Source organism: Notolepis coatsorum, assembly GCF_963971535.1.
Source record: "Notolepis coatsorum genome assembly, chromosome: 1".
NCBI classification, from domain to species: domain Eukaryota; kingdom Metazoa; phylum Chordata; class Actinopteri; order Aulopiformes; family Paralepididae; genus Notolepis; species Notolepis coatsorum.
In genome coordinates, this window is record NC_140165.1 from 207,944,658 (window position 1) to 207,959,955 (window position 15,298).

Genomic DNA, 15,298 nt, shown 5'->3' on the forward strand with positions numbered 1-15,298 from the left:
CTGAAGCCCTCTGCCTCCTTCTACACCTCCTGACCTCCTCCACTCTGACTGAAGCCCTCTGCCTCCTTCTACACCTCCTGACCTCCCCCACTCTGACTGAAGCCCTCTGCCTCCTTCTACACCTCCTGACCTCCCCCACTCTGACTGAAGCCCCTCTGCCTCCTTCTACACCTCCTGACCTCCTCCACTCTGAAGCCCTCTGCCTCCTTCTACACCTCCTGACCTCCCCCACTCTGACTGAAGCCCTCTGCCTCCTTCTACACCTCCTGACCTCCCCCACTCTGACTGAAGCCCTCTGTCTCCTTCTACACCTCCTGACCTCCTCCACTCTGAAGCCCTCTGCCTCCTTCTACACCTCCTGACCTCCTCCACTCTGAAGCCCCTGCCTCCTTCTACACCTCCTGACCTCCTCCACTCTGAAGCCCTCTGCCTCCTTCTACACCTCCTGACCTCCTCCACTCTGAAGCCCTCTGCCTCCTTCTACACCTCCTGACCTCCTCCACTCTGAAGCCCTCTGTCTCCTTCTACACCTCCTGACCTCCTCCACTCTGAAGCCCCTGTCTCCTTCTACACCTCCTGACCTCCCCCACTCTGAAGCCCTCTGCCTCCTTCTACACCTCCTGACCTCCTCCACTCTGAAGCCCTCTGCCTCCTTCTACACCTCCTGACCTCCTCCACTCTGAAGCCCTCTGCCTCCTTCTACACCTCCTGACCTCCTCCACTCTGAAGCCCTCTGTCTCCTTCTACACCTCCTGACCTCCTCCACTCTGAAGCCCTCTGCCTCCTTCTACACCTCCTGACCTCCTCCACTCTGAAGCCATCTGTCTCCTTCTACACCTCCTGACCTCCTCCACTCTGAAGCCCTCTGCCTCCTTCTACACCTCCTGACCTCCTCCACTCTGAAGCCCTCTGTCTCCTTCTACACCTCCTGACCTCCTCCACTCTGAAGCCCTCTGCCTCCTTCTACACCTCCTGACCTCCTCCACTCTGAAGCCCTCTGCCTCCTTCTACACCTCCTGACCTCCTCCACTCTGACTGAAGCCCCTGCCTCCTTCTACACCTCCTGATCTCCTCCACTCTGAAGCCCTCTGTCTCCTTCTACACCTCCTGACCTCCTCCACTCTGAAGCCCTCTGCCTCCACACAGCACTTCTAAACTGAAGCTTGCAGATTGTATGTTTTTCCAACCTTCATACTGGACTAGTCTATATACCCCAGTCAACCTCATATATTGCAAAGACAATGTATATTGGTTCTTGTAGGTTGTTGCAAAACCATGGAAACATAGAATCACAATTTTCTTTCTAAACTATTTCTGTGACATAAATCTGAGGACAGTGATTCACTTTTGGTACCTTATGCAGGTACCATGTGTAATCAAGTTGGCATTGCATTCAGCTGAAAAATGCATCAGGCTGTATATTTAAATAAACACTCTTTATTACAATTGTTTTGTATTTTTTGTATCAGATATAAATGGTTGATAGTAACTGTAAACAGCTAGTTGTGCAAACGTAACAATAATTTTAATTCATATTTTGTATTTTCATATTTTGCAAAGATGTGACGATACACATATATATATATATATATGCACAGTAATGGATCTCTGGATCCAAACCATGCTCTGGGAAAAATCCCCATTTTGGCCAGTAATTTTCACAGAATTGGAGAAAATAAAATACCACAGCATAGCCAGTGTATATTTGGGAGTTCTTGATATCGCTGCAGTTTCCCCTTGTACCACAGAAGTTATTCAACCCGGGTCCACTACCAGTTCATAGTTCATAACGTTAGTTATATGCAAAGCCTTGGCTATGAAGCAATTGTTTTCTACTGGAGAAATCATGAGTACAAAACTATGAAGATTTATATTATGATATCGGGACAGAACTGCCTTTGTCTTTTGGACTTTATTACTTATTATTATATTATTTTGACCAATTCACAGAAAGAAAAAGCGAATTCTTCAGTTTTGATTTGATGTGTAGTGCAATGATCAAACTTTAATATTACTTATCAGATGCACAAGAAAATCTAAAATGTTTACGTGTTAGTAGTATGCAGTGTGAGAAACCTTTGAACATTCTGTTTGATCTCGCTTGTAACCGAGAAGCTCACCAGTTTGATTCCCTAACCAGCAGGCCAAAAGTGAATTCCTTCCTCAACACCCTACAGTTGAAGTGCCCTTGAGCAAGGCACTTAACCCCCAACAGTGTCAGACTAGTTGTACTGGGAAGCTCCCAGGTGTGAATTATGAAAGTGTGCAGCAAGGTATTGCTGAAAAAGCACGTGCTCAGCAAATCTACCCATGGTAAATAAAGGTTCAAATGAATGCATCTGGTATGCATCACAGTAGGATAAACATGTGAGGCAAAATACAGAGTCAGTAGAAAGAGGCTAAGAAACAGCTGGACCCAAAACACAGACATTGGACAGTCAACACCATTGGTACTTTAGCCCAGTGATTCCCAACCTGGGGTCCATGACCGCCCGCTAGGGGTCGCCAAAGCTCCACGGGGGTTGCGAAGCCCACTTGATTAAAGGTGTACATTCTTTTTTTATAAACTTAAAGGGGAACTATTTTACTATTTCTTTAACTATTTGGGCACTTTTACACAATTCCTGTGAGTTTATGGAACACCTAATTTTTTATTTTTTTTAATTCATTGTTTTGTATTTCTAATCAAGTCCTCAAAAACAGAATTTTCTACCTCAAGATCTCGAGTCGTTTTGAGGCTGGGCTCCTAAACCACTGTGTGGCCTGGTGGCATCTGCCACATTATCATGCAGCTGAGTCTCTCTGACATCACAAATCAGCACATTTTCAGATGACTCAGTTCAGTGAGGGTGAATATTGTGAGAGGAGAATTGGAAGAATGCGCCAATATGAGAATTAGAGACATAGATCATATTAATATAAGTCCACATAGCTAGGAAACAATGCTAAACACTGAAAAAGGCCATTTATAAGATAGTTCCCCTTTAAATAAACTAAATCTTGTGAGGATAAGGGCGCCTGTAGACAAGAACACCAGCAGTATTCACAGAGCTAAGCTAGCAGAGCAGACCGGCTTAAAAACAAAGCTGATGGAAAAATGGGGAAGCGAATGCTGCATTTCTCAGAGAAAAAGAGGAATTACCAAGACAGTTATATTGAGTTTGGCTTCATGGAGGAAGCAATGGACAGAATTAGAACTGACTGTCATTTGTGGTGACGAATTGGCAAATGAAAGTGTGAAACCTTGCAAACTGAACTTGTGGTTTTTAACTTGTGACCAACAGGTCCCAGAACAGAACTTTTTCCAGGGCTGAACTTAGCGACCAAAAGCAGACAACTGTTGCATCGTTTGAGTGCGCTCTACTTATTGCGTGAGCCAAAAAGACACACAAATAAAGATATCATAAAAGGCTACCTTTTCCCTTTTTTCGTGATTGTATGTGGGGGCATCTGTGTATACGATGGTAAAATAGAGGTTCCTTATGAAAAAGGTTGGAACCCTATAACGAAACTCCTTTCCCAACCTTAATCCATAAAACTAAAGAACAATGCAGCACATACAGTAGGCTACATAATCATTGTGTCCCAGGACAGTTAAGTCAATATACACTATTCTCACTCTTGTAATGATATAATTTGTTATGTCATTTGGATATAAAGTCTGGGGCTGCTCCATTGACAATGAATGGCACTGACTGGAGGTCTATGAACATCATTTAAACTGAGGTTTGGGTTTCTTTAGTTAGACATTTCTAATTCGACGGTACTCTGATTTCTGGCGTGACGCATGTACACAAATATCATTGAGCCACAGTGGAAAAGGAGGTTGAGCGGTCGCCTGGTAATCAGAAGGTTCCTGGTTCGATTCCGGCTCCTCCCAGCAGCATATCCAAGTGTCCTTGAGCAAGACACTTAACCCCTAACTGCTCCCGACGAGCAGGTTGGCACATTGCATGGTTACCCCCGTCATCTGTGTATGAATGGGTGAATGGATAAAAGCACTATATAAATGCAGTCCATTTACAATCATGACATACTGTCCGTCATTCTATGCCCGGGTAGTATCACGCGAGACCCCCTTGGTTCTCTCCCTCTCTCTTACCATATCTCCACACGCCCTAATACAGTTCCATTATGGCCTATAGCAGTGGTTTTCAAACTATGGGTCGGGAGTGGGACCCTATAGGTGGCCTTGTGTGTTGCCCGGCCAGCGGTTGACTTTAAAAGGTGGCGCAGGTAAAACCCCACTGGCACTGTAGACGGGACAGGCCTTAAAGTCACAGGGCCAGTCTCTCCATGCGTAGCGCAGACCAGCTATGTTGTCGAGAAGTGGACACTCGACGGTGGACACTTGGATGGTGGTTGGGTCCCACTGTGTGATGGGAGCCGGTACCCAGGTGGACTGAGGGCCACATTCAGCCCTGACCGCTGAGCAACAGATCTGGAGGGAAGGGGAGGAAAAATGTGCACTTAAAACAACTGCACCTCCACTGGTGGACGTTTGAGTGTAAATTGCTAGCTAGATTAGATTTAATTTCACCCGTATGTGTTAGATTACTGGTTGCCCAGACATATATAGTATGGCAGATTCTCTACATTCATTGTCAGAATCATAAGTGTGCACATAAATTGAGTTTATACCATATAAAATGTTGTAAGATTTGTATACATCTTTTTAGATTAGATTAAAATGTATTGTCATCATACAGCACAAAGTACAGTACAACAAAAATAAGTGTGGCATCTAATCAGACTGCAAATGTAACATTAAAGTGCAATAGCAATATACAATGTACAGGTGATTAAACTGGATATGAAATATATAAAGAGTACTACAGAGTAATAATGCTATGTACAGTGATACAGGTATAAAGACACTATGCTAGTAAGTCATACTGGCCAGCGGTATAACTAGTAAGAGTAAGTAAGGAATATACAGATATATATATAGTATCTACAGGTATGTTAAAAGGATTATATGCAGGTATACTGTGTACAGACATATGTAGATATATATATATATATATATATATATATATATATATATATATATATATATATACAGTGTATATACAGCATTATTGTACATGCCATCATACAGTTATGGGTAGACTATAGTTTGAGGTAGATAGTTATGATTACAGTGTAGGGCAGTTGTAGACAGTGAAGGCAGTAGGCAGGTATACATTGAGTATAGCCAACGGTGTTCGTACAGTATGGGTAACAGAGCCTAGAGTATAGGCAATGGAGTTCAGAGTTTATATGGTATGTGGGTGGGACTGTCATCGTGGTAGAGTTCAGAGAGATGACTGCTAAGGGGAAGAAGCTGTTCTAAGCCTGCTTGACCAGTGAATTTACCCTTTTTGTTCACATACTATGCTTAATTAATTTTTACTGAAATTAAAAGAATATAACTTAATGACTAAAATGTTTCTTTACCTAGCGACAATATTATGACTTATTAATGCTTTGCTAGTGCATTAATTAGGACTGCCTCTGTTGAAAAATCGGTCCGTCTGGTCTTCGTCAACCAATACTTTGTTTGTAAATTAGTTAAAGGCTTTATGCCTTTTTCCCCCCATGATGAATTAATTATTTCTTGAGAAACGATAATGAAAAAAGTAAGAGTCTTGTGGGAATGCTCTCATTACCATTTACTCCATATTTAAAAATCAATGTTTCACCCATACTGGCCTTTCTCAAAATCTCAAACGTGATCTCATCACTGGTAAGCATGAGATTGAATGGCCATTCTTATTGATTGCAAGTGGGGAACTTTTACAAATTTGGAGATTGAATCAATGAATCTGTGGGAGATGGCGTGAACCTCCATGTGCATTATGCTCTCCCAGTGAAACTCCTAGCCGTCAGGTGAAAAGAAGGGCTGGCGACTCCACTTGTATCGGAGGAGGCATGTGGTCAGGCCCGGACTGGCCACAGGGAGAACCAGGGATTCTGCTAGGTGGCCTGCATGCCCCCCAAAAAATAAGAACATTTAAATTCCAGTCAGGCCAGTGTTTCTAGTTGCGACAGGGCGATAGTGCAGGCCTGGACTGGCCCTTGGCCCGGTGGCCTGGCCTGCTAAATGGCCTGCACTTTTTTTGGAAGTGCCTTGAAAGCAACACTGCGTGAGACTGAAATGAGGCAGCCAGCCAAAAACCCCAAACCCCCGCTTAAAAAGTGGCCTGACTGGTGCCACTCAATGGTTTTCCCAGTCCGGCCCTGCATGTGGTAGTCTAAAAGGATTAGTTGAGGACGGGCCCAGTATTACTGTAATACTTCTGTGTGGTATGGAAATATTGGCCTCAGCGACTACCTCAAAGATGTCTTTTGATGGCACGACAGACACGGTCTGGTCGTAGGTGATGTTGAGAGAACTGTCGGCAGCCAAGATTTTGTGAGGGAATGGGCCTTGGAAGGACACACCCTTCTCTCCATAAGCAACAACTCTCGCTCCCAACGTCAGTCTGTACGCCACATCCTGCTTGTCCCTGGGATGGATACTGGTACAGAATAACACAGTATGTTAAGGAGAGTCGGAAAATATCTCTTTGTATTTCTATGTTTGTAGTAGAGCTGTAGATGTATAAAGAATATTAAGGTACACCGTCATGGATCCATGCAAAGGTATGGATGCTTACTATACTGTTGTCAACAATATATAGAAATCATAAAATTACATCTGAAAAAGCACCATGAGAATTATTACCAGAAAATAAAATATCAAAAGGATGTCAAATAACACTAATCAGTTGCACTGGAAAAAGTAAATACTGTCAAATATTGTTATACCGTAAAATAAAATAGAATATGGTGATCATCATATTTTGACTATACCGCCTAGCCCTGTAGTTTGTAATATGCGAGATGCATGGAAAGGTATCCACCAGCACTGCAAGAAGCACAAGCACCCAGGTGGCAAGACAAGTCACAGCTAGGATTGTGATCAGTGTGAGCCAGATTTAATTAGTGAATATTGTTAACGTGAATGTTTGAAAATCCAGTTCTCAGCACTGACGAACAATCACTAGACCATTCCTACCTACCTACCTACCTACCTACCTACCTACCTACCTACCTACCTACCTACCTACCTACCTACAAACATGCTACAGTGTATGACTACATATAAACATGCTGTAATTACCTATACACATGCTATGACTACATATACTGTAAACATGCTGTGACTACCTATAAACATGCTATAACTACCTGTAAACATGCTATGACTACCTATGAACACGCTATGACTACTTATAAACATGCTATGACTACCTATAAACATGCTATAACTAGGCCTACCTGTAAAAAAACAGGCTGTGACTGCCTGTAAACATGCTATGACTACATATACTGGAAACATGCTGTGACTACCTATAAACATTCTATGACTACCTACTGTATAAACATGCTATAACTAGGCCTACATGTAAACACACTGTGACTGCCTGTAAACACGCTAAAACTACTTATAAGCCTGCTATGACTACCTGTAAACTTGCTCTGACTGTCTATAAAACATGCTTACGTGCCGTAGGGCGACATGCTATCTGGCAGATCCAAGGCCACAGCCATGAAGGTCCTCCTCATCCTCTGGTTCGGGACAAAGCCAATGTCGGCCGTCTGGTGCCAGCGAACGTTAGGAAAGCTTTCATCTGTAGAGCCTTTACGATGGGTAGAAAGCTGAGAATGCAGAAATTCAGTAGCCTGAGATGCCATTCTGTGCGTTAAGGCGTATATAGGCCTAGGTTACATATTGCAAGTAGAAATGAGAACTATAATATTGTAAAAACATGGTATCGTTTGTCTGTAATAGTTGATATATCTCACATCATTTTGTAAACCACTTGTATTATTTGACCATAAAAGCTATTTTAGTGTAGGCCTGGGTGAACAGTAGTTCAGTAATACTACACATGTTCAGATTCAATACAAATTTCAATTTTGAGGGCTTGGGTTTGACTCTGAAAAACACACATTTTATTTCAAAGTAAAGAATGAAAATGTGCCTTAAACATTATGCTAATTAGACGTAGCCATATCATACCACAAGTTAAACATTATACAAATAGCAGTAGCCATACCATACCACCAGTTAAACATGCTACTAGCAGTAGCCATACCATACCACCAGTTAAACATTATACAAATAGCAGTAGCCATACCATACCACCAGTTAAACATTATGCTACTAGCAGTAGCCATACCATACCACCAGTTAAACATTATGCTACTAGCAGTAGCCATACCATACCACCAGTTAAACATTATGCTACTAGCAGTAGCCATACCATACCACCAGTTAAACATTATGCTACTAGCAGTAGCCATACCATACCACCAGTTAAACATTATGCTACTAGCAGTAGCCCTACCATACCACCAGTTAAACATTATGCTACTAGCAGTAGCCATACCATACCACCAGTTAAACATTATGCTACTAGCAGTAGCCATACCATACCACCAGTTAAACATTATGCTACTAGCAGTAGCCATACCATACCACCAGTTAAACATGCTACTAGCAGTAGCCATACCATACCACCAGTTAAACATTATGCTACTAGCAGTAGCCCTACCATACCACCAGTTAAACATTATGCTACTAGCAGTAGGCATACCATACCACCAGTTAAACATTATGCTACTAGCAGTAGGCATACCATGCCACCAGTTAAACATTATGCTACTAGCAGTAGGCATACCATACCACCAGTTAAACATTATGCTACTAGCAGTAGCCCTACCATACCACCAGTTAAACATTATGCTACTAGCAGTAGGCATACCATACCACCAGTTAAACATTATGCTACTAGCAGTAGGCATACCATACCACCAGTTAAACATTATGCTACTAGCAGTAGGCATACCATGCCACCAGTTAAACATTATGCTACTAGCAGTAGGCATACCATGCCACCAGTTCAACGGAGAGAAATACATTCGATTTTTCTGACCGTTACACCCAAGATGAACAGTGAGTGGAAGCAGAACATACTTGGACGAAGCCAAAGGGGAAGTCTGCAGCGGTCTGTCCTCCAGAGCCCTGGTGGAAAGCCTTCCTCCAGTCATCAATCATGGCAGGGAAGGTACAATTGTAGAGATCCTGATGGTATGCTGCATTTTCCTCACCTACAAAACAAGAACACAACGTCTCAGATGCCAAACATTCATCATGGCATAGGGGCAGAGTGAGTGTTTGCATGACATATATTGTCGGTCTAAATAATGCTGTATAGGGAAATTAAGCATATAGTATTTATTTATTTCAGCATGGGGGGGGGGGGGGGGGGGGGCCTGAGTAATAAAACGTAATATAAGCTAATATGGGGCTCTATCCACCTGTTAATGAGAGCCCCTCGCCTCACTAAAATATCTTTGTACTGGATATTGTGTTTGTATGTGCATGGCTGGCTGTGGTATCTTTGTACTGGATATTGTGTTTGTATGTGACTGGCTGTGGTGTCTTTGTACTGAATCTTGTGTTTGTATGTGACTGGCTGTGGTGTCTTTGTACTGAATATTGTGTTTGTATGTGACTGGCTGTTGTATCTTTGTACTGGATATTGTGTTTTGTATGTGACTGGCTGTTGTATCTTTGTACTGAATATTGTGTTTTGTATGTGACTGGCTGTTGTATCTTTGTACTGGATATTGTGTTTGTATGTGACTGGCTGTGGTATCTTTGTATGTGACTGACTGGCTGTGGTATCTTTGTACTAAATGTTGTGTTTGTATGTGACTGGCTGTGGTATCTTTGTACTAAATGTTGTGTTTGTATGTGACTGGCTGTGGTATCTTTGTACTGAATCTTGTGTTTGTATGTGACTGACTGACTGTGGTATCTTTGTACTGGATATTGTGTTTGTATGTGACTGACTGACTGTGGTATCTTTGTACTGGATATTGTGTTTGTATGTGACTGGCTGTGGTATCTTTGTACTGAATCTTGTGTTTGTATGCGACTGTTGGCTCTGTGCTCAGCTTTCGCTGATATGAGCACCAGCCCACATGCTTTTAATGGTGTCTTGAAATGCTATATGGGATGGGCCAATTATGTGGCATGACACATGAATAAACATAATTGAAATAATGAATTAATTAGTGCTGTCAGGCGATTAAAAAAATTAATCTAATTAATTACAGGATTTGTAATTAATTAATCTAATTAATCGCATTTTAATCGCATAACCATTTTATGCCTGATATTCTATATTCTATAATCATATTTCAAATTGCATGTGTCCGGATGGCAGAATTCAGTACTGTATCTACAAAACCTTCTGTTTAATCATCTTCCATCTATTAATTTGCTTAGATTTTTCAGGTCTGGTCAATTTGAGCATAGTGTTATTCACAGTCAAAGATAAAAAAATTAATTTATTGATATTCTCATTTGGTTCATTACAATTTACTCAAGCCTAGTAACAGATACAGTATTTCTGACACTGGGAATACATTCCCTGAGATCCATATATGTCCCTAGAATCAGATACCAAGAACATGCAAATGGACCATATAAAAAAAAAAGTCTGTAATGTGTATTCTACGTTCTTATGGAATGAATGAGATAAAAAAAAGAAAAAAAGAAAAAAGTGTAATTAATTTTGAGTTAATTTTCATAACGCGATAATTTGCTGTGTAATTAATTAATCTAATTAACGCGATAAACTGACAGCCCTAGAATTAATATAATGCATGAATCTCCACAAAATGTATTGTAATATAACTACTACTTTGTAATAACAATTACTTTGGTTGACATGTGATGTGTATTGTTTTAAAAGAGTTATGGGTTTTGTTTTACTCTGGTGTCTGTAACCCAATGCTTCCTCTTTTAACAATAGCTGTGCAGAGCCTCAGCAAAACCTGAAAGACCCGTCTGAATATACCTGTCCATTGTATATTGTTATTGCACTTTACGGTTACATACATTTACACTCTGGTCAGATACCAACTTATTTGTTGTACTGTACTTGTGCTGTATGATGACAATACATTTTAATTAGGGATGGCCGATATTATTGGCCGACCGATATTATCGGCCGATATTGGCAGTCAAATGTGATATCGAAAAATATCGGTATCGGTAAAAAAAAAATTATTCCGTTTATTTGGGGGGGAAACCCTGCATATATCGGTATCGGTTGATATCAGTTGATATCGGTTTCGGAAATTAAAAGTTGGACAATATCGGAATATCGGTATCGGTAAAAAAGCCAATATCGAGCATCCCTAATTTTAATCCAATATAATAAATCTTATAAAACTTTCTAAAGGCAGAATTATATTTTTCTAAGAATTTTTCTGTATGGGAACTATCTAACCTCAGCAACTAGCACTATTGCTGCGTTTGATTATAACTAGGGGGTCAGAAATTCCTACTAGGAAAAATCTAATAAAACGTCACGTTGACCGAGTGTTCATAGTCACAAACTCGGGTACGATTTCTCCACCCCTAGTTCAAGCCTCTGCGTCATTTGATGTAATTTCAACATGGCCACCCACATCGTATACGGTGAGGAAAAATATTAAATATATAAGATTGTATGAATTTAACACATTTGACACATTTAAAATTTTCAACTTTGTATGCTTTCAGACCAATCAGCATACCAATACAGTAGTTGGTTAGTTGGTGATTTAGTTTTCCACGTCCTTCTAACTTTGTAGCTCAAACGCACGTAGGTCTGGAGATGACGTGTTTCCCACTTTTGACTTCCCACCTCTGACCATAAACGAATGCAGCATATGCTGTAACAAGAGAGCCAAGCCACAGCCTCACCTTGGTACCAGATGGCTCCCTTGAGGGTCATTGGGAGAAACGGATGGATCATTGCATTCCACAGGATAGAATTTGTATCTTTAGAGCTATATCATGAAGGAAAAAGCAGCTTGCAAAATTATAGAATTATTTATAGTATACAGCAATGCTAAATATAAACAATAATACTAACAATAATAATAAACTAAAGTGTTATCATTACACATGCCTAAGTACAAACCTTTGTATTATTAAATTAAGACATAATGTAATTTAGTTGCAGGGTTAGCCAAACCACACATGCAGTGTTTTACAAGCTACAAAGCATAGTTTTACAAGCTTCCAATTACTTCACTGGGAAATGTTGAATTACAGAAAACCTACAGTACCCTCAAGAGAAATATAACTAAAGTTGCTTGGAAAAGGTAGTACAGACTACTTCATAAACACTTTTAAAAACATCTGCAATGCAATACAAAGTTATAACATGTAATAAAGGGTAACACAAAATTAAGAGATATGATTGCAAAATGATACCACTCAATTGAAAGTGCTAAGTGCATAGTGTAGGCTAATTCTCACTTACACAATGACCAGATATGGGTTCTTTACAGAAAATAAAATTGCACACATTTAAATGTGTGGAACTGCATTTTATACTTTTATATTTTATACTTGTTAACTTAAAATGTGTTTATCTTGAAGTGGTACCTTTTTAGACCATTCCCCAACAGAAAGGAGAGGCAGTTGTAAATAGATAATAATAATATAATGTAATTCCTTTCTTTTCTAGTAGCCTCCAGACAAAATTGTAGTTCCAATAGTTAACACCACCTAAAAATATCAAAAAAGTAATTAACTACTAAGCCAATTTGAATTTAGTTTTAACTATTAGCAAGCCACTACAAAATGTAGCTAAACTACACATTTTAATCCATGTAGTAAAACTACTCTCCATCACGGTACATAGGTTAGCCAAGTTATGTTGTACCCGAGTCCGCTTCCCAAGTCCTCTGATCCAAGCCATTCCTCCGGCCTCAGTCCACACTGGTGTAGAGCTCTGGGAGAAGACCAGCACTCTACTGCGGTCCCCCCCCAGCAGGACTCCACGAGGCCTATGGGGTACTTCAGCTTAGCGTACATATAGCGGCCAAACAGCCAGCACAATGCAGAGAAGTCATTCATATCCACTGTCCATCGTGAAAAGAAAGAAAAAACAATTCTGATATTTAATTGTGTTCTTACCGACAGTCAGTAGTCAATCAGACAGGTTTATTTGTGATACAGATAATGATAAGGGCAATACAAGGTGTTAAAGAACCAGTACAATTTGTCAATCTTTGTGCATTGTATAACAAAAGGCATGTTGATGTAAAGTTACCCAAAATGGTATAGCCCAGAGTATTGTGGAAATAGGACTAAATCACCTGGAGAAACTATCCTCCTGGTTGTCATCATAATCAAACCATTTTAGATACTGTAGCCAATCTACTTCCTGGAGAGTCGATTCATCTAATCTACCAACTCTTCAAATGTTAAGACACAAATGAGTATTTTGGCTGCACATTTTTTATGCACTTCCTGTCAAATTCATATTTCAGTTCTATGCAAATTGTATCATACTACCTCTTATACACTGTGCCGCCTAGACTAATTACATCAACACTGTGATTATTGTATTGTAAATTATATTTGATTGATTTATTGTACTGTAAATGAGAGTACTGTAGATTCAATTCAATTCAATTCAATTTATTTAATGACCACACAGCCAGGCTGGTGGAATTTAGTTTCAGTGCAGGTTTCATAGCAGTTCCAACATAAAAACATAAAACCACAAAAACATATAACATATAACATCACTTACAGCGTACATAAAAGAAAACACAATTACATAGATACAGTTCAGAGTTTGTGAGTTTGTCCATGTCCATGTCAGCAGAGGTAAGGGGGGTTGCGGGGGGTACTGCAGGGGGGGGGGGGGGGGGGGGGGGTGCTGAACTATTTTATTGCATTGCACTATTGCATCATTTTACTCTGTATATTCTATTTTACTAACTATTTTATTACACTGCACTATTTTACTTGTATCATTATGTGTTGTCAGATTTGTACAAGGTAGGCAGGAAGTGACATCAATGCAGGTGTGCCTGGAATTGCTAGTCAACTTTGACCGTAGGAAGGACATTATAATATAATATGTTATAATGTGAAGTAAACTCAAACTCACCATAGCTAATAGGGCTAAATAAATGAGCCAATTGCAATATTTGCAAACCAAAATTATCTAAGAAAAGAATAACAAAAACAGAAGGAAAAACAGGAGGAAAACATTTCCCCATTCGTAAAAATAATAATAATAATAATATAATAATGATAAAAGTCACTTATTATAGGAAACAGGATAACACATTCTCTTCATTCATTCCCTTTGGTTCTATACAATTAAACAAATGAATATAATAACATTCGCGTTGTAATAGCAGCTTATGCCTGTCTCCCCCTCTAGAGGGCCTGTTGACTAGCTCGAGTCCCATATATTTCAGATCATTGACAGAATGATTGCATTTCGAAAAATGGCGAGCTACAGATGACTTGACATCTAGATTTCTAACTGAACATTTGTGCTCACTGATTCTAGATTTAAAAGCTCTAGTTGTTTTTCCCACATAAGAAAAATTGCAAGGACATTTCAACAGATACACTAGGTTTGAGGAATTACAAGTAATACGCCCTTTAACACTTTGACTGCCCACGGTTAATTCATTATTAGTCCCTTGAATGCCCAGGGCCACTTCAATGTTAACGTTAATATCGCCTAATCTATGTTTTAAATTATGGCTATGTGTCTAATCTGCCCGTCGCTTATCAAAGACTCGTTTTCCAGTCAACATTGTCAAAGCAGATGGTTTTTTTATTGCTTCATTTCCGTGTTCTACCATTCTGAAAAGCACTCGATTTCACTGAAAAAAAGAAGAGATTCCCTGATAATCGCCTTTTCCTGGAATATTCTAGAACGTTGTCATTTGTCGGCCTATTTATGAATCGTTTTCAAATAAACGCTAGATGATCGATAGTATATGTGTATGCATGCACGCTCGTGCCGTGCGCTGATAATCGCTGCTCCCATTTCCTGACGGCGCGCACAGTCTAACAGCGATATCACATAATCACATAAACGCTTATATATCCGTGAAAACGGATCTGATTATCCTTAGACTGGTAACATAGATTCCTTGCCTGAGATCAGATGGTATCCAAATGGATTATTCCAATTCCTGATCGCCATTCGAAAAAATCGCTCCTTTTAGTGATCCACCGTGATACTGTATAACACATATTCCCCACTGCTCCGTGAGTCCAGCATGAAGCTGGTAGACGCCTGTTGCATGAGTGAGAAGTAAAATGTGGAGTGCGGGTTTCTTTTTCCCATTCATTTTCATTGAGTTCAATCCAAAAGGGTGAATTACCATCTGGGAGACGATAGGGGGCGCTTTTTTCACATCTGAGCGCCGGGGGTGCCTG

General features: G+C 40.2%; 1 protein-coding gene across 1 annotated transcript in view; it reads right to left on the minus strand.

Annotated features, from left to right (window-relative positions):
- Positions 1-1,002: 1,002 nt before the first annotated feature.
- siae (sialic acid acetylesterase) overlaps positions 1,003-15,298 on the minus strand; it is a 33,528-nt gene continuing 19,232 nt past the window's right edge. The window contains exons 5-10 of the mRNA XM_084321921.1: positions 12,765-12,963; positions 11,795-11,880; positions 9,008-9,141; positions 7,532-7,686; positions 6,317-6,503; positions 1,003-4,441 (exon numbers count right to left, since the gene is read on the minus strand). Coding sequence (XP_084178047.1) covers positions 4,181-4,441; positions 6,317-6,503; positions 7,532-7,686; positions 9,008-9,141; positions 11,795-11,880; positions 12,765-12,963 — 1,022 coding nt within the window. The 3' untranslated portion in view covers positions 1,003-4,180. The remainder of the gene's footprint in view (positions 4,442-6,316; positions 6,504-7,531; positions 7,687-9,007; positions 9,142-11,794; positions 11,881-12,764; positions 12,964-15,298) is intronic.